Source organism: Oryzias latipes, chromosome 10 (genome assembly GCF_002234675.1).
Source record: "Oryzias latipes chromosome 10, ASM223467v1".
NCBI lineage: Eukaryota > Metazoa > Chordata > Actinopteri > Beloniformes > Adrianichthyidae > Oryzias > Oryzias latipes.
In genome coordinates this window covers 15143650-15168553 of record NC_019868.2, presented here as the reverse complement: position 1 = coordinate 15168553, position 24904 = coordinate 15143650, and the positions used below count along the sequence as shown (strand labels likewise).

The window sequence follows — 24904 nt, the reverse complement described above, 5'->3', positions numbered from 1 at the left end:
GTAATCATAGTTAAAATCCATTTATCAAAACTTAAATTTCATTTAAGAAAAATATAAGTACGTGACTTTTATTCATTTTATTTTTTCTCTCTCTTTTTTTTTTAAATAGACAACAAACAGGGACAAAATTAATATTAAAAAGGACCACCTGTAGAAGCTCTTAGTTGTTCGGTAGTTTCTTCAGACTTTTAAAAAGAAAGAAATAAAGGCAGAAGTACAATTGACAATTTTTTTCTCTTTTTTGACAGTTCCAACTAACAAACACAATAACAAACAAACAAGGGAATTAATACATTTAAATTACAACAACCTTTTTTTTCTTAAAACACAATTTAATTTGGTTTACCACAGCATGTTCACTTCACTCTCACCCCTAAATGCCGGATTTATTTTTATTTATTTATTTGTTTACTATTTGTCAGTGGGAATGATGCCTAATCTGTGGGGAATGATTATTGGAAAAAGAGATTTGCGAAAACGAGTTGAGCAAAATAGAGTCTTTTTCACGTGCGGGGGAAATGAAGCCCGAATTACGTGACTGAACAAGTTTTAGCAAGATAAAAGCTAGATTATATAGGCTTTGTATATGACCCAAAAGAAAAATGTTGAATATAAAAGCCAGCGCATAACAGATTTTATTTAGTGTTAATCAATGTAGGTGTTTGTTGACGGTCACACACACACATACACACGCACACACCCACACACACACGCACACACACCCACACACCCACACACAATGTGTGCAATTTCTTAAAGTTGCCACGTGGCGGCGCGATAGACCGTGACACAGAAATGTTGCAGCTCCTCCCTGAGTAAAAGCGTAAATGCTGTGATTTTCTGCACAAAGAGAGAGGTGGAAGCGACGGCTGGAGTTTGTGTCTTCAAACACGAAGATTCTTCTTTAGATTTCATCACTTTTATCTTCCCCAAATCATCAAAACGACGGATTTCATCTGCGACCTCTATTTGAAGGAATTATGTTTTTGTTCAGCCGCTGCAGGCTGCTTTTCACATGTCTTGCGCTCGCGTTGCTGGATTGTAACTCGGGAGCGGCGTCGGTGCAGCTCGCCTATTCTGTGTCGGAGGAGGTAAACCCTGAAACTAATGTCGGGAATATCGCAAAGGATCTAAGCCTCAATGTGCAGGATTTAGAGACCAGATTGTTCCAAATAGTAGCATCCAAAAAGAAGTATTTTGAAATCAATTTAAAAACCGGATTCCTGTTTGTTAACGAGCGGATCGACCGAGAGGAGCTTTGTGCGGAGGAGCCCAGATGCTCTGTTACTGTGGAGGCTGTGATAAACAATCCATTGAAACTATACCGAGTGGAGATAGAAATTAAAGACGTGAACGACCATTCGCCGTCCTTTAATACAAAGTTACAAACACTGGACATCGCAGAAAACACAATACCGGGATTTAGGTTCGCTTTATCAGAGGCAAACGATGCCGATGTGGGTAAAAACGGCGTCAGTGCCTACAAGCTCAGTCAAAACGAATATTTTAACCTTGTGACACATAAAAGAGGAAATACTATTTCTCCAGAATTAGTGCTACAGAAAGCTTTAGATCGTGAGAAAAAAGCAAACATAGAACTTTTACTTACAGCAGTGGATGGGGGGTCTCCGCCAAAATCAGGCACGTCCGAAATTAATATAAATGTGTTGGATTCCAATGATAACGCACCAATCTTTAGCAGCAGCCTTTACAAAATCCAGATACTGGAAAATGTTGCAGTTGGCTCAAAAATATTTACATTAAATGTGACAGATGCCGATGACGGAACAAACAGTGAAATAGTTTACTCTCTGAGGAGCAAAGATCAGGACCATATTTTGGATGCTTTCCAAATTGACCCGGAAACAGGAATTATTTCAGTAAAAGGCAAAATAGACTATGAGGAGAGAAAAGCATTTGAAATCCGAGCAGAAGCCAGAGACAAAGGCCAGCCTCCCATGTCTGCGCATAGTAAAGTGCTTGTTGAAGTTATTGATGTTAACGACAATACTCCAGAAATTACCGTGACGTCCCTTCTCTCTACACTGAATGAGGATGCTGATGTTGGAACCGCTATAGCCCTGGTGTCGGTTCTAGATCAAGACAGTGGTAAAAATGGTGAAGTGAAGTGTGAGATTTTAAATGATGTCCCTTTTAGACTGGACACCAACTATAAAAACTATTATTCTTTAGTTGTTAATGGAAAGCTTGACAGGGAAGTTACTTCAAAGTACAATGTCACAATATTAGTTAGTGATGAAGGTAGACCTGCTCGTTCAAATATTTCTGTGGTAACTGTTTACCTGTCAGATGTAAATGATAACGCCCCGCATTTCCCAAGTCCTTTTATAAGCATCTATGTAAACGAAAATGGAAAAACAGGAGGAGTTATTGGAAAGGTGTCAGCAATTGATGCTGATGTAGACACCAACGCTAAGATAACTTATTCTGTTTTGGCTACAAACACAAGTTCCTTACTTCTAACCACAATGATTAGTGCCAACCCAGAAACAGGAGAAATAACCAGCCTTAAGTCTTTTGATTATGAGGAACTAAAAACATTCCAGTTCAAAGTTCAGGCCACAGACTCTGGAGTTCCTCCGCTCAGCAGCAACGTGACTGTGAACATTTTTGTTCTGGATGAAAATGACAACAGTCCCTCCATTCTTGCTCCTTACTCTGAGCACGGCTCCGTGAACAGCGAGAACATCCCATATTCGGCTGAAGCGGGATACTTTGTGGCAAAGATCAGGGCTGTGGACGCAGACTCTGGATACAATGCGCTGCTTTCTTATCACCTGTCTGAGCCCAAAGGAAACAACCTGTTCAGGATTGGAACCAGCAGCGGGGAGATCAGGACTAAGAGGAGAATGAGCGACAATGACCTGAAAAGTCACCCCTTGCTGGTGCTGGTTTCTGATAACGGAGAACCTTCTCTGTCAGCTACTGTGTCTATTGAGGTGGTGGTGCTGGAAAGCACCGCTGACATGCAGACTCCGTTCAGACACGTGCCTCTAAAGGAGGACAGCTTCTCGGATTTGAACCTGTACCTGCTGATCGCCATAGTGTCGGTGTCCGTCATCTTTCTGCTGAGTCTCATCAGTCTGATGGCTGTCAGATGCCACCGGACAGATGGAAGTTTCAGCAGATACAGTGCTCCAATGATCACCACCCACCCTGACGGGAGCTGGTCTTACTCGAAAGCTACTCAGCAGTACGACGTGTGTTTCAGTTCAGACACACTCAAGAGTGACGTGGTGGTTTTCCCCGCACCGTTTCCTCCTGTAGATGCCGAACTGATCAGTATAAACGGAGCAGACACTTTTACCAGAACTCAGACTTTACCCAACTCAGAGAAGGTAAGCTACTTGCTTGTCTCAATAGGACGATGCCTCTGTGTAGAGGTAGAGCAGTCAATGTCTGATTGGAAGATCACCAGTTTTGTTTCTGGTCTGCTCACCTGTGTTGTAGTGTCCTTGGGCAAAACATCTTACCCCAAATTGCTACTGGTGGTTATAGGTTGGCACCAAAATTGAGCAGCAGAGCCGCCATCAGTGTCTAAATGTGTTTGTGTTTGGTGAATGGTACTGTGACAGCAATGTGCTATTTTGTCTTCCAAGAATCTAGTTAAGTGATATAAAAGTATTTGTTATTTACTACTAACAGGCAAAACAAAAAACAAATCAAAAAATAATGACAATAATATGGTTGAGGAGGTTGATGTGCATGTGCTATAAAATTTTGTTCACTAAGACTCTTGGGGTCAACTTATTGAACTTATATAGGTTATGTTAGAGTTTTTAAATAAAAAAAAACTACTTGTTGCCTATTGCATAGCATGAGGAAAATTGTTGTTTCTCAACCTGCCATAAATACACTGTCAATGTTGCTAAAAATATTGTCCTCTTTGCTCTGTTTACACCCTCTGTGGGGCTTTGGTGCCTGTCATAAATATTTATTTGATATACATATATTTATGTGAAAGCCTGAAAGTATATCAGACGTACATACTGGTGAGGCAGTCCGAAATAATGTCAAAAAAAATTATGTTATTCATATTATTATTATCATTTTTTTATTGACAAAAATATTAATGTTTCTAGCAATTTTTTTATATTGTTGACTATTATTTTGAATTGTTTCTTAATACGCCAGTAGATGTCGCTGGAGACCATAGAATCCGTGTTTGTAAATTGCTCTCGTGACCAAACATAAACGTCATCATTTGTCCGTTGCTTTGTGAAGATCTCACATGCGAGCAAAGCTTCAAACAGGAAGGAGCTTTTCACGGAATGGAGATGTGGCGAAATCTTTTTTTCTTTGGATGAGGAAATATTAAGCACCCAGACATTTTCCTTTAACAGCAATGGCTTTTTGGAAACTATGGGATCATATTTGGAATCTATTTGTCATCCTTCTTTGTCTCTGCGAATGCTCCGTGGCTCAAATATCATATGTCATCGCGGAGGAGGTGGACAAAGGCACCGCGGTAGGAAGTCTCGCTAAAGACTTGCATCTCAGTGTGCAGCAGCTCCAGACTTCGGGTCTTCAGATCAAATCTGGATATTTAAAACGATATTTCGAAGTGGATCGTGAATCCGGGAATCTTTACGTTAACGACAGAATAGACCGTGAGGAGCTTTGCCCTAATATGCTAAAGTGCGCCTTAAACATAGAGGCCAGTCTGAGCAACCCCCGAGGTCTGCATAGAATCGAAGTCGTGATAACGGATATTAATGACAATGCGCCAGCTTTTGTGGAGGAAGTAACAACAGTGGAAATCTCAGAATCTTCGTATGTTGGAGAGAGATATCCTCTGGCGAGAGCCCATGATGCAGATGTTGGAATTAACTCGGTGAAGACTTATAAATTGAGCCCAAATGAGCATTTCTCCTTAGATGTACAGAGCACCGGTGAGCAGAACGTGTTTGCTGAATTAGTTCTACAGAAAGTGGTAGATCGGGAAAAGCAGCCGCATTATGAACTCATTCTCACGGCGCTTGATGGAGGAAAGCCTCCAAAAACAGGCAGTTTACTAATAAAAGTGAATGTCCTGGATGTAAATGATAATTCCCCTGCTTTTAGTTATCCTCTTTACAAAGTGCAAGTGGTGGAAAATGCAGTTCTGGGCACAACTTTACTGAGGCTCGCTGCTTCTGATTTAGATGAAGGCGTTAATGGACAGGTAGTTTACACGTTTACAGAAAAGGGGCGTTTAAGTCCAGACGACACATTTTTCCTGAATAATGAGACCGGGGAGGTTACGGTCAAAGGCAGTTTGGACTTTGAGGAAACTCAGGCATATGAGATTCGTGTCCAGGCACGGGACAAAGGCAATCCTCCCCGCAGTGCGCATAGTAAAATTTTAGTTGAAGTAATTGATGTCAATGATAATGTCCCCGACATCTCAGTTTCGTCACTTATGAGTCCTGTGAGTGAGGACGCTGAAATTGGCACAGCTGTGGCAAGGGTGCAAGTTAATGACAGAGATGGGGGCAAAAATGGAAAAACAAACTGCAAGATCATGAATTCTGTTCCATTTCAATTAAAATCGAATTACAAAAACTATTATTCTTTATCAACTAGTGGCTCTCTTGACAGAGAAACTGTTTCAGAATATAACATTACATTATTAGCGACAGACGACGGGACGCCATCACTTTCTAGCACGCATATCATAACTGTTCAGGTGTCAGATGTTAATGACAATCCTCCCAGATTTCTGGATTCTCAAATCAATGTATACGTGAAAGAAAATAGTCCAATCGGAACAACAATGTATAAACTAAAAGCAGTTGATGCAGATTTAGACGAAAACGCCAAATCAACATACCAGCTAATTAAAACCCCTAACGTAAAAGCGCAGATGACGTCATTGGTAACAATTAACTCGGAAACAGGAGAGATAACCAGCCTAAAGTCATTTGATTTTGAGGAGTTGAAAACATTCCAGTTCAAAGTTCAGGCCACAGACTTTGGAGTTCCTCCGCTCAGCAGCAACGTGACTGTGAACGTTTTTGTTCTGGATGAAAATGACAACAGTCCCTCCATTCTTGCTCCTTACTCTGAGCACGGCTCCGTTAACAGTGAGAACATCCCATATTCTGCAGAAGCGGGATACTTTGTGGCAAAGATCAGGGCTGTGGACGCAGACTCTGGATACAATGCACTGCTTTCTTATCACCTGTCTGAGCCCAAAGGAAACAACCTGTTCAGGATTGGAACCAGCAGCGGGGAGATCAGGACTAAGAGGAGAATGAGCGACAATGACCTGAAAAGTCACCCTTTGCTGGTGCTGGTTTCTGATAACGGAGAACCTTCTCTGTCAGCTACTGTGTCTATTGAGGTGGTGGTGCTGGAAAGCACCGCTGACATGCAGACTCCGTTCAGACACGTGCCTCTAAAGGAGGACAACTTCTCGGATTTGAACCTGTACCTGCTGATCGCCATAGTGTCGGTGTCCGTCATCTTTCTGCTGAGTCTCATCAGTCTGATGGCTGTCAGATGCCACAGGACAGAGGGAAGTTTCAGCAGATACAGTGCTCCAATGATCACCACCCACCCTGACGGGAGCTGGTCTTACTCAAAAGCTACTCAGCAGTACGACGTGTGTTTCAGTTCAGACACACTCAAGAGTGACGTGGTGGTTTTCCCCGCACCGTTTCCTCCTGTAGATGCAGAACTGATCAGTATAAACGGAGCAGACACTTTTACCAGAACTCAGACTTTACCCAACTCAGAGAAGGTAAGACAATCTTGTGGCTCAAAACTGAACATGAAACTTTTGCTTGGTTGGGTTTCTATCAGATCATTCATTTTTTTAAAGTGCAGTGACTTTTATTGCCTTTATACGTGTTTGTTTATTTTATTTTAACATCTATTAAAATGACACATCTATGAAACATATTCTTCTTACGAAGGAGTATTAGGGCCACCAAAAAAAATAAAATTACGAGATTTTATTTCGTAAATTTAGGAGATAAAAACTCGTAAATTTACGAGAAAAAAGTCATAGATTAACAAGGAGAAAACACCAAAGTTGTCTGTTAATTTGAGCCTAGTTTGAAGATGAAATATGCAGAGCCGTTTGTGAAGATTTTTTTTCGGCTTATAGTTTAAAACAAAGATTCTGAACCTTTTGATCACTCAAAATCAGTTTATTGTCAGTGGAGCCGTCGTTCCGGGGTTCGGTGTCGGTAAAGCAGAGATTCATATGATAAGGAGATCAGAGACACGTTTGGGTGTAGAGAACCGCTGCAGCCTTTATTCTCCTTTTTATTCACACTTTTCTTTTCTTTTATTGTACAAAACGGAAGGACAATACAAAACACAATTTTACAAAATATACTTCAGATGTGCCAGGGGATCATCCATTATTATTCATTCATTTATTTTCTTAACCGTTTTCCCTTTCGGGGTCACGGGGCTGCCAAAGCGAATCCCGGCCACTTATGGGCGAAGGCAGGGGACACCCTGGACAGGTCACCAGTCTGTCACAGGGTAGAATGTCCACAAACACACACCCATTCACTCTCACACTCACACATAGGGACAATCTAGAGTTGCCAATGCCAATTAACCTAAGAAGCATGTTTTTGGACGGTGGGAGGAAGCCGGAAAACCCGGAGAGAACCCACGCACGGGGAGAGCATGCAAACATGTTCAAACAAACATTAGAACATACATTATTATTTTTTGGCAAATTTTAAATTCATAAATGTAAATTTTCTTCACCTTCCTTCCTTTTCATTCACACAACCTGTAGTTCATCTGTCTCATTACGTCATGAACCTGTCAACCGAACACCAATGCGGAAGTAAACAGTGTTGCATACGCCCCCTACTCCAGATGAAGCGTCCCGTTTCAGCATAAAACAATAAAGAGGAATGAAAATAGTCTATGATACTATATTATAACAGACTATTTTCAGACAGACAGACCTTTTGGCCTTTTCAACGGTATAATGCTATGGCATCATAACGTTGAAAAGGCCAAAAGGTGTTGCTCCTCCTCAGACGGAAGCGAACAGCTGCAGGGATACCCGACGGCTTCGGGCTGCTGAGATCCTTCAAACCAACCAAAATAAACCTTTAATAAATCATAAATCAAACTAATGAGCTTCCAGACTTTTGGAACGTTATCAATAAACATTCAGCTCACCCGTTCAACAAAGTTTAGGCGATCCGCTCTGCTGCTGCGCGGCTTTCACCTGCTTCTCATATGCACACTTCCACTTTAATCTCCTAAATCTTCGAGTTTTTTTCTCATAAATGTACGACTTAAAATCGCGCAAATTTACATTTTTTTTTCTCATAAATTTACGACTTTTTGTCTCCTAAATTTACGAGATAAAATCTCGTAATTTCACTTTTTTTTGGGTGGCCCTAAAACTCCGTCGAATTCTTTTTGGTTAAAAGAGACATCAAATTTTCTTTTTTTTTCATGCGAGAGCGCTGGCCTTGGTGCTGATTTAAGGAAATTCAATTGTCCCGTTCATTCAGATGTTTTTCTGTTCTTTTCTTGGTCTGGATGGTATCATTTTGAACTTTATTTTAGAATATGTTATTCATTTATTTAACTATGAAATATTATATGTTTTTTCATAAATTCAATATTGTTTTTGTCTTCCACTAGTGCATTTGACGTCATTCTTTCTTTCGTCCATGCTTGCATAACTCCGTACAAAGCATTATCAATAATAGATCAATTTAGCCGACTCTAAAGCGTATTTTTGTGAACATATTTATAGATTTTGCACTATTTAATATTACATTTGACTTGACCATCTAGCAAAAAGGGGATTGACATAACTATATCTGTACGTTTCCTGTTTGTCCTTACTCTCCGCAGTAAATCATGTATTAAGTTTTTAGTTTTATCTGATAGGAAAATGTTGATGTGAAGTCTGTGACATCATAACCCACAAGATGTCACTCGAGACCACATATTCACGCTTTTTTTAACAACCACCCCAAACTCCTCCTCTGAATATGAAACAGGAACCAGTCCCTGCGTTCCGCTTGTTCTCGCCGCGGAAACGACCTCGTCAGATCTCACATTTTGTTGAGCTTGTTTTTTTCTTTTATTTTAAACGGTCTTGATGTAGAGGAAATAATGACTGATTTCCCTTGGATTTATTTACATTTCAGAGAAATATAAATAGACGGGACTTCAACGAAGCAGCCAGGATGCTTCTCGCCATTCTTCTTTGTCTTTTTGACTGGTCTGCCGCTCAGATGTCCTTCTCAGTTTCCGAGGAAGTGGACAAAGGCACAGTGATAGGAAATCTCGCAAAGGATTTAAACATTGTTTCACAACAGCTGGAGGAACGAGGATTTCGGATCGTATCTTTGCTCAGTAAGAAATATTTCGAAGTGGATTTAAGAACAGGCGCTTTGTTCGTAAATGAACGGATCGACCGCGAGGAGCTCTGCCCTAATACACACAAGTGTTCCTTAAATATCGAGGGGCTCATTAGCAGTCCCATGAATATTTATCGGATTGAGGTCAATATTCTCGACATTAACGACAATGCTCCGAAATTCCTGGAGCAAATACACGTTTTTAACGTTTCTGAGTCCTCCTCAGCGGGGGAGAGATACCCCCTCCCTGCTGCACATGACGCCGACACAGGCATCAATTCAGTGAAAACGTACAAATTAAGTCCAAATGAGTTTTTCTCCATAGATGTAAGTACAAGTCGAGACGGTTTGTCTGCAGAGTTGGTGTTACAGAAAGCTTTAGATAGAGAAAAACAACCTAATGTGAGACTGATATTAACTGCTGTAGATGGAGGAAAACCTGCGCGCTCTGGTAACATGCAAATTATCGTTAACGTTGTGGATGTTAACGACAATACGCCTTTATTTAGCAAGCCGCTTTATAAAGTGAGTGTCCGTGAAAACGAGTCAGTTGGCACAACCATACTGAAGTTGAATGCCACAGACTTGGATGAGGGGTCAAATGCGGAAATTAAATACTCCTTAATGAAAAGAGGAAATGTGGATTCTCATGAAAAATTTTATGTGGTGCCAGAGAGCGGTGAGATCGTTCTGAAGAATCGTTTAGATTATGAGGAGAACAATGCCTATGAATTAAGAGTGCAAGCATCTGACAAAGGAGGCTCCCCCCGGAGTGGGTATTCTAAAGTGCTGATAGAAGTTGTTGATATGAATGACAATGCACCAGAAATCTCCATAACATCCGTGATGAGTCCAGTTAAGGAAAAAGCAGAGATTGGAACCGTTGTTGCTTTGGTTACTGTGACTGACAAAGATGGAGGACAGAATGGAATTACTACTTGTAAAATCAAAAATATCCTCCCTTTTAAATTAACTACTAATTACAAAAACTATTACTCTCTAATAGTTGATGGGTTGCTTGACAGAGAGACAGTGGCAGAATACAATGTTACAATCACCGCTGTTGATGCAGGCAGTTTACCCCTCTCAAGCACTGCAGTAATCAACGTACAAGTTTCTGATGTAAATGACAATGCACCCACTTTTCCAGAAGGTGCGATGAATGTATATGTGAGAGAGAACAGCCAAGTGGGAAACGTAATAACCAAAGTAACAGCGCATGATGCAGATATAGATGACAATGCAGATTTGACATACTTCTTAATTGACAGTAATTCTTGGAAAACTCAAATTTCATCAATTTTAAATATAAATTCAAAAACTGGAGAAATTATGGCTATGCAATCTTTCGATTATGAGAAATTGAAAACGTTCCAGTTCAAAGTTCAGGCCACAGACTCTGGAGTTCCTCCGCTCAGCAGCAACGTGACTGTGAACGTTTTTGTTCTGGATGAAAATGACAACAGTCCATCCATTCTTGCTCCTTACTCTGAGCACGGCTCCGTTAACAGCGAGAACATCCCATATTCTGCTGAAGCGGGATACTTTGTGGCAAAGATCAGGGCTGTGGACCCAGACTCTGGATACAATGCACTGCTTTCTTATCACCTTTCTGAGCCCAAAGGAAACAACCTGTTCAGGATTGGAACCAGCAGCGGGGAGATCAGGACTAAGAGGAGAATGAGCGACAATGACCTGAAAAGTCACCCCTTGCTGGTGCTGGTTTCTGATAACGGAGAACCTTCTCTGTCAGCTACTGTGTCTATTGAGGTGGTGGTGCTGGAAAGCACCGCTGACATGCAGACTCCGTTCAGACACGTGCCTCTAAAGGAGGACAGCTTCTCGGATTTGAACCTGTACCTGCTGATCGCCATAGTGTCAGTGTCCGTCATCTTTCTGCTGAGTCTCATCAGTCTGGTGGCTGTCAGATGCCACAGGACAGACGGAAGTTTCAGCAGATACAGCGCTCCAATGATCACCACCCACCCTGACGGGAGCTGGTCTTACTCGAAAGCTACTCAGCAGTACGACGTGTGTTTCAGTTCGGACACACTCAAGAGTGACGTGGTGGTTTTCCCCGCACCGTTTCCTCCTGTAGATGCAGAACTGATCAGTATAAACGGAGCAGACACTTTTACCAGAACTCAGACTTTACCCAATTCAGACAAGGTAAGCACGTTATTTTGATACAATGCTTCAAATTATTTTTATGTTATTTAGTTATATATTTTGGAAAATTCTGTTTTAGTAGCATATCAATTAAATTTAGATTTCCTTTTTTCAATTCACTTCAAAAAAGATAGTTACTGTAGAGTTGTGACAGTAAACTAAATGTTATAAAGTTGATAGACAATAAAAATGGGACAAGACTCAAACTTTGGCTTGTAAATGAAACTAATTTATCTGAAACTCAGTGCACAATTTACAGATTTTCTGCTCTCATATACATTTTGGTGCAGTAGAAAATAATTAAAAACTGCAAAATGGAAAAAATTTATTATAAAATACAAGAACAGAAAAATAAAGACACAAAAAATATTAAAATATGTATGATGTTCCCCTTTCAATCAAAAATCCAACCATATAGAAGATGGAGCTCTGTAATTTTGAACACTGAAAAAAACTGTCTTGTAGCTTTTTCATAAATATAAATGACAAGTTTTTCAACACATCATCACCCTTAGCATTCGTATTAACTATGTAATGAAAAATAGTAGATTACTGCCACAAAACACAAAACAACGCACATTCTGCCTCAGGATATAAATCGCTGTCCATGGTTCTGCAGTAAACTTCCATGGTTTGTTATTTCTTTTCTTTTCTTTTTGATAATTCGTTATTTCGATTTATTTGAAACATAGAGTACGTTCTGCAGCTTGTTCTGGGTTTTTTTTTTTACTATATTCTTGAATGAATGACTCAATTAAAACAATGACAGAATTTAACAAAGTGAGAACAGTCAAATGCCTAAAATAAAGAGATTATTTTACAATTTCCAGTTATTAAAGTGTTTTTTTCTCTCATCATTGCATACTCTCTTAATACCACAAGGTGTCGTTGCAGACCGTGCATTTTTTAATTGTCTACCGCTCCTCCTTTTATGAGAAAAAAATCCCTCGTTGGTCACTTTTATTTCAGAGACGTTTTTTGTGCTGTGTAGAGGAAAGCTGATTTCAGCGCCTAAAATGGCGTTACAAACGGATTTACAACCAGAGCTGGATTAAATCGTACTGAAGGACATTCACGATTTTTTGTTGCTTGTCAACATGGATTTTATTTGGATTTATTTTGCTGTGCTGCTTTGTCTCGGCGAGTGCTTCGCTCTGCAGTTGTCTTACTCAGTGAACGAGGAGGCGAACAAAGGCACCGTGGTGGGAAACATCGCAAAGGATTTAAAATTGAATGCTCAAGAACTAGAAAGCAGAGACATACGCATTGTTTCGAGTTACAGCAGGAAATACTTTGACGTTGATTTGAGGACCGGGAATCTGTTTGTCGATGAGAGAATTGACCGAGAGGAGCTTTGTGCAAACATGGAACAATGCTCGCTAAGAGTGCAGGCTGTACTAAGCAATCCCATGTTTGCGCAGGGTATAGAAGTCAATATTTTAGACGTAAATGATAACTCGCCAGATTTTAGTGAGCAGGTCTATTTGTTAAATATTTCTGAATCTACGGCTCCGGGAGAGCGTTACCTCCTGCCCATAGCGGAGGACGCAGATGATGGCAGGAACTCTGTAAATGGCTACAAACTGAATCCAAACGATTATTTCTTGCTTGACGTGCAGAGCGGCGGTGAACACGGCGTGTCTGCTGAGTTGGTGCTCAATAAAGCCTTGGATCGAGAGACGCAGCCTGTCCTAAAACTAATTCTGACCGCTGTCGATGGAGGAAAACCGGTCAGATCTGGAACGTTGCAGATCCGGGTAAATGTTATAGATGCAAACGACAATACCCCGACTTTTAGTAAATCTCTTTACAAAGTTAAAGTTAGTGAAAATTTCACGCCAGAAATGGAGATCATCAAATTAGATGCATCCGATTTTGATGAGGGCAGTAACGGCAAGGTTCTATATTCGTTTATAAAACGAGGTCATTTCAATCCTGCTGATATTTTTCATCTTGATTCCGAAACGGGGAAAATTACGCTGAGGGGAAACATGGATTATGAGGAAACGCATGCTTATGAAATAAGAGTCCAAGCAAAGGATCAAGGCGCGTCTCCCCGTATTGCACATGCTAAAGTGTTGATAGAGGTAACTGACGTAAATGATAATGCACCCGAGATACACGTGACATCACTCATGACACCCATAAAAGAAAGCGCAGAATTAGGAACGATAGTTGCGTTATTAACTATGCGTGATGAAGATGGGGGGGAAAACGGAGCGGTAAACTGTGAAGTGTCTGGGTCTGTACCTTTTAAATTAAAATTAAACTACAAAAATGATTATTCTTTGATAGTAGATGGACCTTTAGACAGAGAAAATACTTCAGTTTACAATGTCACTATTACAGCGACCGATGAAGGAAGTCCCCCATTATCCAGCACAACAATTATTACAATTCAAATAGCTGATATTAATGATAACGCACCTCGATTTGGAAGTCTTGCTTTTAATATTTATGTAAAAGAAAATAGTCCTGCAGGGTATGTTATTTCTAAGATATGTGCATTTGATCCGGACGTTGATGTCAATGCAAGAATAACTTACAGTTTGTTAGGGGATTCTTTAGCAAATACTCAACAATCATCTGCAATAAATATCAACTCAGAAACAGGAGATATAGTGGCACTGCAGTCTTTTGATTATGAGAAGGTAAAAACGTTCCAGTTCAAAGTTCAGGCCACAGACTCTGGAGTTCCTCCGCTCAGCAGCAACGTGACTTTGAACGTTTTTGTTCTGGATGAAAATGACAACAGTCCCACCATTCTTGCTCCTTACTCTGAGCACGGCTCCGTGAACAGTGAGAACATCCCATATTCTGCTGAAGCAGGATACTTTGTGGCAAAGATCAGGGCTGTGGACCCAGACTCTGGATACAATGCACTGCTTTCTTATCACCTTTCTGAGCCCAAAGGAAACAACCTGTTCAGGATTGGAACCAGCAGCGGGGAGATCAGGACTAAGAGGAGAATGAGCGACAATGACCTGAAAAGTCACCCTTTGCTGGTGCTGGTTTCTGATAACGGAGAACCTTCTCTGTCAGCTACTGTGTCTATTGAGGTGGTGGTGCTGGAAAGCACCGCTGACATGCAGACTCCGTTCAGACACGTGCCTCTAAAGGAGGACAGCTTCTCGGATTTGAACCTGTACCTGCTGATCGCCATAGTGTCGGTGTCCGTCATCTTTCTGCTGAGTCTCATCAGTCTGATGGCTGTCAGATGCCACAGGACAGACGGAAGTTTCAGCAGATACAGTGCTCCAATGATCACCACCCACCCTGACGGGAGCTGGTCTTACTCGAAAGCTACTCAGCAGTACGACGTGTGTTTCAGTTCAGACACACTCAAGAGTGACGTGGTGGTTTTCCCCGCACCGTTTCCTCCTGTAGATGCAGAACTGATCAGTATAAACGGAACAGACACTTTTACCAGAACTCAGACTTTACCCAATTCAGAGAAGGTAAGATTTTTTATAGTATTAAAAGTTAAGAGTGAAATGAAAAAAATGTCCCCTGCTTTATTTCTCTTTTAGTTTGTGTAACTATTTTTAATGTTTTTTTCATTTTATTTTTTTTAAAGGGCCTATATTTTAAGCCTTTAAAGGTAAGATATGTTCATATGATAGTAAATTGCCTTTGGCACACAGAACGATTTATTATAAAACATTAGTTATTATCGCAGCTCATGTTTTTATACTGAAATAAGACGCCTTGATCTCCGAGGCTCCGGCTTTCGTACCTTGTGGGTGCCACCCATTTCATGATGTCAACCCATAGCCGGCCTCGGCAGCGTGTCTCTGTTTCTCCCATGAAAGCAAAAGACATCTGAAATCTTGCAAAGATGTAAAAGCCAACCAGCTTTAACACCGCGGAGAAGACGTGTTTGTTAGCCTGGGGGAGGTGCTGGGAGCTCAGACTCTTACAGGAAGGGGCCGTTCCTTACTTATCTACGTTACAATGTGAGAACCCACTCCTTTTCTTGGATTGAGAGAGACTGGTGCTCGGAGCGGGTGTTTTCAGAGAAATGCTCAATAAGTCATGAATGAATCAAAATATTGTTTGGGCTTTTTATATTAAGTAATACACGTAATAAACGTACAGGTTCAAAAAAGTTTGTTTTGCATGATATAGGCCCTTTAAGTCTTTAGTCTTGTGAAAGACTGTACGATTAATTTTTATACTAGCTTGGCTAATTACGAAATTTAAATCTCTTTGAATGTGTACCACAGAAAACACAGATGAATTTTAAAATTGTAACTTGTTCTAAGGTGCTGGTACTTTTATATTTCTCGCTGACCTTCATGTTGAATCGTTTTTTCGCGTGCTTTTCAGGCAGATGTTTTAATTAATTTTAGAATCTCCTGTTTATTACAGTAACCATTTGTGTTTGGATACACACTCATTTATTGCATTGTGTTTTTGATTAGATTTCCACAGCGGTGCTCAGTTTTATTAATAATGATTGGTTTTAAATGCTTGTGAAAAGATGCAGAAATCCCTAACAATCTGCATTATGTTCCTGTTAAAGCAAATCGTAGAGTTGATGTATGTCTTTTTATTTTAATATGAATACATTTACCTTTTTAACATCAGTCTTCTCTTCTTTAGGTAGCCAATGCATGAATTTACCTATATTTTCGTTTATATGCGCATAATTTACTCCCCATCCAGCACTTTATTAGGAAAATAACTTCTTTTAACCATCAAATATAGTACTTGCTCTAAAACAAAGGAGAGTTATGAGTTAAAATATACAATTTGAGGTTTCTTTTGTGAGTTTTGCTCATTGAAAATAACGTCTTGCTACATGTTGTGGTTAAAGAGCTGTCCATGGTGCTGCGCTTTTTAAAGTCGTATGTTGTATTGATGTACGCTTATGATTCAAACTTCTCGGAAAAAAAAGCACAATTAATCCACGTTACAATTAATATGAGGCTTTTTTAGAGAGTACCTTTTTCTATTTCTTTATTAGGCAAAATCCAAATAGAAAAAAAAGGTCAGGCCAATGCAGATTTTCGAGTTTATTCTTGCATTTGTAAAGTCATAAAGCACCACACGATGTCGCACAAGACCGTGGATTTAATTCCGAGCAAAATCTTAACTCCTCCTCCTGTCATATGAAAAAAAACATTAAAATCCACGTTACCACACACGCAGACGGGTGTTTCGAAGCAAAGCGGAGCCTTTGCGACAACCGCGTTCTCTTTGAAGGGACTATTTTTCCTGTGGATGTTAGATCAGATGCTTTGAGCTTTTCGGATGCATCAGAAATGTGTTCTAGACGACAAGAGGAATATGTGTGGATACGCATTGTTGTGCTTCTTTGTCTGTGGGACTGCTCTGCTTCGCATTTCTCCTACTCGGTTTCCGAGGAGGTGAACAAAGGCAGCGTGGTGGGCAATATCGCTAAGGATTTGAACATCAAAGTGCAGGACTTGTATCAAAGGGATTTAAGTATCGTTTCGAGTTACAGTAAGAAATATTTTGACGTTAATTTGCAGACCGGAAACCTCGTTGTTCACGACAGAATAGACAGAGAAGAGCTTTGCCCGCACATGGCAAAATGCTTGTTAACAATACAAGCGGTTCTAAATAATCCAATGACAGCACATCGGATAGAAATTAACGTTGTAGATGTTAACGACAACTCTCCTGTTTTTATGGAATCTATCTTTTTCCTAAACATCTCTGAGTCGTCGTTAACAGGGGAGCGGTATTTATGTCCGCTCGCTGTCGATCCGGACATGGGAAGCAACTCCGTAAAGAGCTACAAGCTGAGTCAGAATGAACATTTCTCTCTTGACGTGCAGAGCGGTGGAGATCACGGTGTATCGGCCGAACTGGTGTTAAACACAGCTTTGGACCGGGAAAAGCAGTCCGTGATCTCCCTGGTCCTAACAGCTGTAGATGGAGGCAAACCTTCCAGATCAGGATCACTGCAAATACATGTGAATGTAATTGATGTTAATGACAATGTTCCAGCATTCAGTAAATCACTTTATAAAGTGCGTGTTAAAGAGAACGCTGCTCCTGGAACGTTAGTACAGATTTTAAATGCCACAGATTTAGACGAAGGAATAAACAGTAAAATAACATATTCTTTTATTAAAAGAGGGAATTTTGATCCATCAAAAATATTTGATCTCAATTCAGAAACGGGTGAAATAACAGTGAAAAGTAACATTGATTATGAAGAAACTCCAGCTTATGAAGTGAGAGTTCAAGCAAAAGATAGGGGAACATCTCCCCGGAGCACACATGCAAAATTACTGATTGAAATAATCGATGACAATGACAATGCACCGGAAATATCTGTGACGTCATTAATGACTCCAGTAAAAGAGGACGCAGAGGTGGGGTCCATTGTTGCTTTTATGACAGTGAGTGATAAAGATGCTGGAAGTAATGGTGTAACTAAATGTACTATCGTTGGATCTGCACCTTTTAAACTCAAGTCCAACTACAAAAATGACTATTCTCTAGTTGTAGACGGACCTCTGGACAGAGAAAACATTTCTGTTTATAATGTCACCATTAGGGCTACAGATGAGGGGAACCCGCCTCTGTCCAGCATCCACATTCTTACTGTTCAGGTTGCTGACGTGAATGACAACGCCCCCAAATTTACTGAGCCTGTCATTAATGTTTATGTTAAAGAAAACAGCCCAGTGGGTTCAATAATTTCTAAAATAAAAGCTGTTGACCCTGATCTGGAAAATAACGCAAATATTTATTACAAACTCCAAGAAAGTTCTCGAAGGAATGTTCTAACATCATCCATTATAAATGTTAATTCAGAAACAGGAGAAATAATCAGCCTTCAGTCGTTTGACTATGAGAAGCTGAAAACATTCCAGTTCAAAGTTCAGGCCACAGACTCTGGTGTTCCTCCGCTCAGCAGCAACGTGACTGTGAACGTTTTTGTTCTGGATGAAAATGACAACAGTCCCTCCATTCTTGCTCCTTACTCTGAGCACGGCTCCGTTAACAGCGAGAACATCCCATATTCTGCTGAAGCAGGATACTTTGTGGCAAAGATCAGGGCTGTGGACGCAGACTCTGGATACAATGCACTGCTTTCTTATCACCTGTCTGAGCCCAAAGGAAACAACCTGTTCAGGATTGGAACCAGCAGCGGGGAGATCAGGACTAAGAGGAGAATGAGCGACAATGACCTGAAAAGTCACCCCTTGCTGGTGCTGGTTTCTGATAACGGAGAACCTTCTCTGTCAGCTACTGTGTCTATTGAGGTGGTGGTGCTGGAAAGCACCGCTGACATGCAGACTCCGTTCAGACACGTGCCTCTAAAGGAGGACAGCTTCTCGGATTTGAACCTGTACCTGCTGATCGCCATAGTGTCGGTGTCCGTCATCTTTCTGCTGAGTCTTATCAGTCTTATGGCTGTCAGATGCCACAGGACAGACGGAAGTTTCAGCAGATACAGTGCTCCAATGATCACCACCCACCCTGACGGGAGCTGGTCTTACTCGAAAGCTACTCAGCAGTACGACGTGTGTTTCAGTTCAGACACACTCAAGAGTGACATGGTGGTTTTCCCCGCACCGTTTCCTCCTGTAGATGCAGAACTGATCAGTATAAACGGAGCAGACACTTTTACCAGAACTCAGACTTTACCCAACTCAGAGAAGGTAAGATTTTTTTAATTGTGTTTACGGTGAGAGTGAGGAAAAAAACCGTAATGTCCATCCGTTGTATTTGTTTGTTTAACTTGTGTATATGTATATTAGTAAAGAGCCTATATCGTGTTTTTTCAAGTGTTTTAGAGTAAGCCATATATTTGATAATAAGTTGACTTTGGCCCACTACAGAACGATTTATTATAAAACATTTGTCATTTTCGCAGCTCATTTTCCTACGCGGAAGTAAGACGCCTTGATCTCTAATGCCCCGGCTTTCGCTCCTTGTGGGTGCCACCCATTTAATGACGTTGACCTATACCCGGTCTCGGAAGCGTGTCTCAGTTTCTCCCACGAAAACAAACAACATCTGACCTTTTTCAAAGATCGATATGCATTTGTGCATATTAAAGAATATTTTTTTTTAAGGATTACTGTTAGTTTTGTTCAGAAAGTAGTGTGTTTATGTGTGTGTTAGCCTGGGTGAGGTGCTGGCAGTTCAGACCCTCCGGCGCTGTTCTCACTGGTCTACACAAAGTGAGATAGCACTCCTTTCTATGGATTGAGAGAGATTGGTGCTCAGAGCACAGGTTTTCTGAAATGCTAAAAAATGAGTGAACTGAAAAAATGTCATGTTGGGGTTTTTATAGTGAGGATGGGACATTATTATACAAAAGATCAAAGAAAGATGATTTTGCATGACAAGCCCTCTAAGTCTTTAGTCATAAATTAGTGTATTATTATTATTTTCTAGTAGTTTCGTTAATTACGAAATTTAAATGTCTGTGCAGGTTTACCATAGAAAACACTAATGTACTTGAAAAATTGTAAGTTGTTCTAAGGAGCTAGTATTATTTACAGTAAATTTTGCTGGTCTTGGTGCTGAATGGTATTATCTTTGTTCGCATGATTTTCAGACAGATGATTTCATTTGTTTTAGTAACTAATTTTTATTACGGTAATTGTGTTTGGATACATTCTTATTTTATTAAATTACGTTTCCCACACATCTGTGCTTTGTTTGTTGATTAATTTGTGGTTTGAAATGATTAATAGAAGTTACAGAAATCACCAACAATTGGCATTTTATGTCCTCCCATTAAATAAAATCGTATAGTTGATGTATGTCTTTCTATTTTAATTTGAAAACGTTTACCTTTTTTATCTTTGGCATCAGTCTTCTCTTCCTTAAGTAGTCAATAGATCAATTTACCTAATTTTCCATTTTATGCATATATTTTACTCTTCATCCACTCCTTTATCAGGGAAAAAAACTGTTTTCACCATCTAATGTAGTCTTTGCTCTACAAAAATTAGGGGTATGACTGAAAATATATAAATTGAGGCTGCATTTTTGAGTTTTGCTTCATGAAAATAAGGTTTTGCTGCATAGTGGTAAAAGAACTGTCCGTGGTGCTGCGCCATTGCTTGTCAATAGAATTAATTATTATAAACTTATGTCTCAAACGTATCGGTAAAAAGGCAGAATTAATCTATATTATGATTATTATAAGGCTTTTTTTAGAAAGTACCTTTACTGTTACTTCTTTTTAAGCCAAAAACCAAATGGAAAAAAACAAGACCACTACACATTTTAGAGAGTTTATTCTTGCATTTGTGAAGTCATAAAGCACCACACGATGTCGCACGAGACCGTGGATTTAATGCAGAGCAAAATCTTAACTCCTCCTACTGTCATATGAAAAAAAGAGAAACATTAAACCCCACATTGGTCCTTACCAAAACCCGCGAACGGTGTTGCAGCGCAAAGCGGAGCCTTTGCGACAACCGCTTTCTCTTTGAAGGGACTATTTTTCCTGTGGATGTTAGATCAGATGCTTTGAGCTTTTCGAATGCATCAAAAATGTGTTCTCGACGGCAAGAGGAATATGTGTGGATACGCATTGTTGTGCTTCTTTGTCTGTGGGACTGCTCTGCTTCGCATTTCTCCTACTCGGTTTCCGAGGAGGTGAACAAAGGCAGCGTGGTGGGCAATATCGCTAAGGATTTGAACATCAAAGTGCAGGACTTATATCAAAGGGATTTAAGTATCGTTTCGAGTTACAGTAAGAAATATTTTGACGTTAATTTGCAGACAGGAAACCTCGTTGTTCACGACAGAATAGACAGAGAAGAGCTTTGTCCGCACATGGCAAAATGCTTGTTAACAATACAAGCGGTTCTAAATAATCCAATGACAGCACATCGGATAGAAATTAACGTTGTAGATGTTAACGACAACTCTCCTGCTTTCATGGAGAATATCTTTTTCCTAAACATCTCTGAGTCGTCATTAACAGGGGAGCGTTACGTTTTGCCTATCGCAGCTGATTCAGACATGGGAAGCAACTCCGTAAAGAGCTACAAGCTGAGTCAGAATGAACATTTCTCTCTCGACGTGCAGAGCGGTGGAGATCACGGTATGTCGGCCGAACTGGTGTTAAACACAGCTTTGGACCGGGAAAAGCAGTCCGTGATCTCCCTGGTCCTAACAGCTGTAGATGGAGGCAAACCTTCCAGATCAGGATCACTGCAAATACATGTGAATGTAATTGATGTTAATGACAATGTTCCAGCATTCAGTAAATCACTTTATAAAGTGCGTGTTAAGGAAAACACTGCCCCTGGAACAATTGTCTTAAGGGTTAATGCGACAGATTTAGACGAAGGAATAAACAGTAGGCTAACATATTCCTTTATTAAAAGAGGGAATATTGATCCATCAAATTTGTTTGAATTAAATGCAGAAACAGGTGAAATAACAGTGAAAAGGAACATCGATTACGAGGAATCTCCCGCTTATGATATCAGGGTTCAAGCAAAAGATAGGGGCGCATCTCCCAGGAGCACACATGCAAAATTATTGATAGAGATAATTGATGAGAATGACAATGCACCGGAAATATCGGTGACGTCATTAATGACTCCAGTAAAAGAAGACGCAGAGGTGGGGGCTGTAGTAGCTTTTATAACAGTGAGTGATAAAGATGCTGGAAGTAATGGTGTAACTAAATGTACTATCGTTGGATCTGCACCTTTTAAACTCAAGTCCAACTACAAAAATGACTATTCTCTAGTTGTAGACGGACCTCTGGACAGAGAAAACATTTCTGTTTATAATGTCACCATTAAGGCTACAGATGAGGGGAACCCGCCTCTGTCCAGCATCCACGTTCTTACTGTTCAGGTTGCTGACGTGAATGACAACGCCCCCAAATTTACTGAGCCTGTCATTAATGTTTATGTTAAAGAAAACAGCCCAGTGGGTTCAATAATTTCTAAAATAAAAGCTGTTGATCCTGATCTGGAAAATAATGCAAATGTATATTACAAACTACAAGAAAGTTCTCAAAGGAATGTTCTGACGTCATCCCTTATAAATGTTAATTCAGAGACGGGAGAAATAACCAGCCTTCAGTCTTTTGACTATGAGAAGTTGAAAACATTCCAGTTCAAAGTTCAGGCCACAGACTCTGGAGTTCCTCCGCTCAGCAGCAACGTGACTGTGAACGTTTTTGTTCTGGATGAAAATGACAACAGTCCCTCCATTCTTGCTCCTTACTCTGAGCACGGCTCCGTTAACAGCGAGAACATCCCATATTCTGCTGAAGCGGGATACTTTGTGGCAAAGATCAGGGCTGTGGACCCAGACTCTGGATACAATGCACTGCTTTCTTATCACCTGTCTGAGCCCAAAGGAAACAACCTGTTCAGGATTGGAACCAGCAGCGGGGAGATCAGGACTAAGAGGAGAATGAGCGACAATGACCTGAAAAGTCACCCCTTGCTGGTGCTGGTTTCTGATAACGGAGAACCTTCTCTGTCAGCTACTGTGTCTATTGAGGTGGTGGTGCTGGAAAGCACCGCTGACATGCAGACTCCGTTCAGACACGTGCCTCTAAAGGAGGACAGCTTCTCGGATTTGAACCTGTACCTGCTGATCGCCATAGTGTCGGTGTCCGTCATCTTTCTGCTGAGTCTCATCAGTCTGATGGCTGTCAGATGCCACAGGACAGACGGAAGTTTCAGCAGATACAGCGCTCCAATGATCACCACCCACCCTGACGGGAGCTGGTCTTACTCGAAAGCTACTCAGCAGTACGACGTGTGTTTCAGTTCGGACACACTCAAGAGTGATGTGGTGGTTTTCCCCGCACCTTTTCCTCCTGTAGATGCAGAACTGATCAGTATAAACGGAACAGACACTTTTACCAGAACTCAGACTTTACCCAATTCAGAGAAGGTAAGACATTTTAATAGTATTAAAAGTTAAGAGTAAAATTCAAAAATTTCCCCTGTTTTTTTTTCTTCTTTTTTTTTCTTTTTAGTTTGGGTAATTTTTGTTAATGTCTTTTTTAAGTAAAAGGGCCTATATCGTGTTTTTTCAGCCTTTAAAGGTACATTATGTCTATATGATAGTAAATTGCCTTTGGCACACAGAATGATTTATTATAAAACATTAATTATTCTCGCAGCTCATGTTTCTATCCTGTAGTAAGGCGCCTTGATCTCCGAGGCTCCGGGTTTCGCATCTTGTGGGTGCCACCCATTTCATGACGTCAACCCATAGCCGGCCTCGGCAGCGTGTCTCTGTTTCTCCCACGAAAACAAATGACATCCGAAATCTTGCAAAGATGTAAAAGCCAACGCGCGAAAACCGCGGAGAAGACGTGTTTGTTAGCCTGGGGGAGGTGCTGGGAGCTCAGACTCTTTCTGGAAGGGGCCGTTCCTTACTCGTTACAATGTGAGAACCCACTCCTTTTCGTGGATTGGGAAAGACTGGTGATCAGAGCTGGTGTTTTCAAAGGAATGCTCAAGGCGTGAATAAATCAAAATATCGCTTTGGGTTTTTTCATACTGACGAATACACGTAATAAACGGGGAAGTTCAAAAACGTTTCTTTTGCATGATATAGGCGATTTAAATCTTTAGTCAGATAAAAGACTGTATGATTATTTTTTTTTTCTGCCAGTTTGGTTCATGACGAATTTGAAATATCTGTGGACGTGCATTTTAAAAAACACGGATGTATTTTATATATATATATATATATATATATATGAGGAGCTGGTTTTGTTGTTTTTCCACTGGCCTTGGGGCTGAGTCATATCATATTTGTTCTGCTTTTTAGACAGATTTCTACCTTTGTTTTAATAGCTCCTGTAACCATAACCACCCGTGTTTGGATTCATTCTCATTTGATTGCATTGTGTTTTGGCTCCCCAATAGGGTTGGTTTGTTGAATTATGTGTGGTTTTAAATGCTTATGAGTAGTTGCAGAAAAGCTAAATTTATTTGCAATTTAATTCCTCATGTTAGAGCAAATTAGATAGCTGATGTACTTTTTTCTATTTTAATATGAATTAATTTGCCTTTTTTTTTAGTTTTTGGCATTAGTCTTTCCACCCAAAATAGCCATTACAACAATTTATCTAATTTTTCGTTTTTCTATAAAATGTTTACTCCTCATTTCATACTGTCTTATGGAATTAACTATTTTCGTCATCAAATGTAGTCTTTGCTCTACAAAAAGTAAGTTTATAACCTAACAAAATACAATTTTAAGTTGCTTTTGTGAATTTTGCTTCACGTTTTGCTATAAATAGAGGTGTATAAAGAGCTGTCCGTGGTGCTGCGCATGTCTTGGGAATAAATAGAAATTGATGTATACGTATTTTTCATACTTGTTTAAAATCCCACAATGAACCTATATTAATGTTAATATGAGGATTTTTAGAA

The 24904-nt window shown here is 40.2% G+C and overlaps 3 protein-coding genes across 5 annotated transcripts in view; all 3 read left to right on the top strand.

Moving 5' to 3' along the window:
• LOC101161365 (protocadherin alpha-C2) overlaps positions 1 to 24904 on the top strand; it is an 88116-nt gene that overhangs the window by 10036 nt on the left and 53176 nt on the right. The window contains exons 1-2 of one of the 3 annotated variants that reach the window (XM_023959163.1): positions 4183 to 6745; positions 9150 to 11531. The exons of 1 other annotated variant lie outside the window; for it this stretch is intronic. In XM_023959163.1, the coding sequence (XP_023814931.1) occupies positions 4367 to 6745; positions 9150 to 11531 (4761 nt within the window). In that variant the 5' untranslated portion in view covers positions 4183 to 4366. Of the gene's footprint in view, positions 1 to 4182; positions 6746 to 9149; positions 11532 to 24904 lie in introns of those variants that run through there. One more of the 3 variants, XM_023959162.1, reaches the window with a different exon arrangement.
• LOC101168875 (protocadherin alpha-3-like) lies at positions 745 to 3717 on the top strand. Its single transcript, XM_023959168.1, has one exon. It carries the CDS (start codon positions 981 to 983, stop codon positions 3534 to 3536), a length of 2556 nt encoding a protein of 851 aa, XP_023814936.1. The 5' UTR covers positions 745 to 980; the 3' UTR covers positions 3537 to 3717.
• On the top strand, positions 16494 to 19627 carry LOC111948003 (protocadherin alpha-2-like). The gene has a single exon (XM_023959169.1). The coding sequence runs from the start codon at positions 16646 to 16648 to the stop codon at positions 19190 to 19192; it is 2547 nt and encodes an 848-aa protein (XP_023814937.1). The 5' UTR covers positions 16494 to 16645; the 3' UTR covers positions 19193 to 19627.

Excerpts from the sequence above, each read along its gene's own strand:
- LOC101168875 (XM_023959168.1), top strand. The coding sequence starts at position 981 with ATGTTTTTGTTCAGCCGCTGCAGGCTGCTTTTCACATGTCTTGCGCTC.
- LOC111948003 (XM_023959169.1), top strand. The coding sequence starts at position 16,646 with ATGAAAAAAAACATTAAAATCCACGTTACCACACACGCAGACGGGTGT.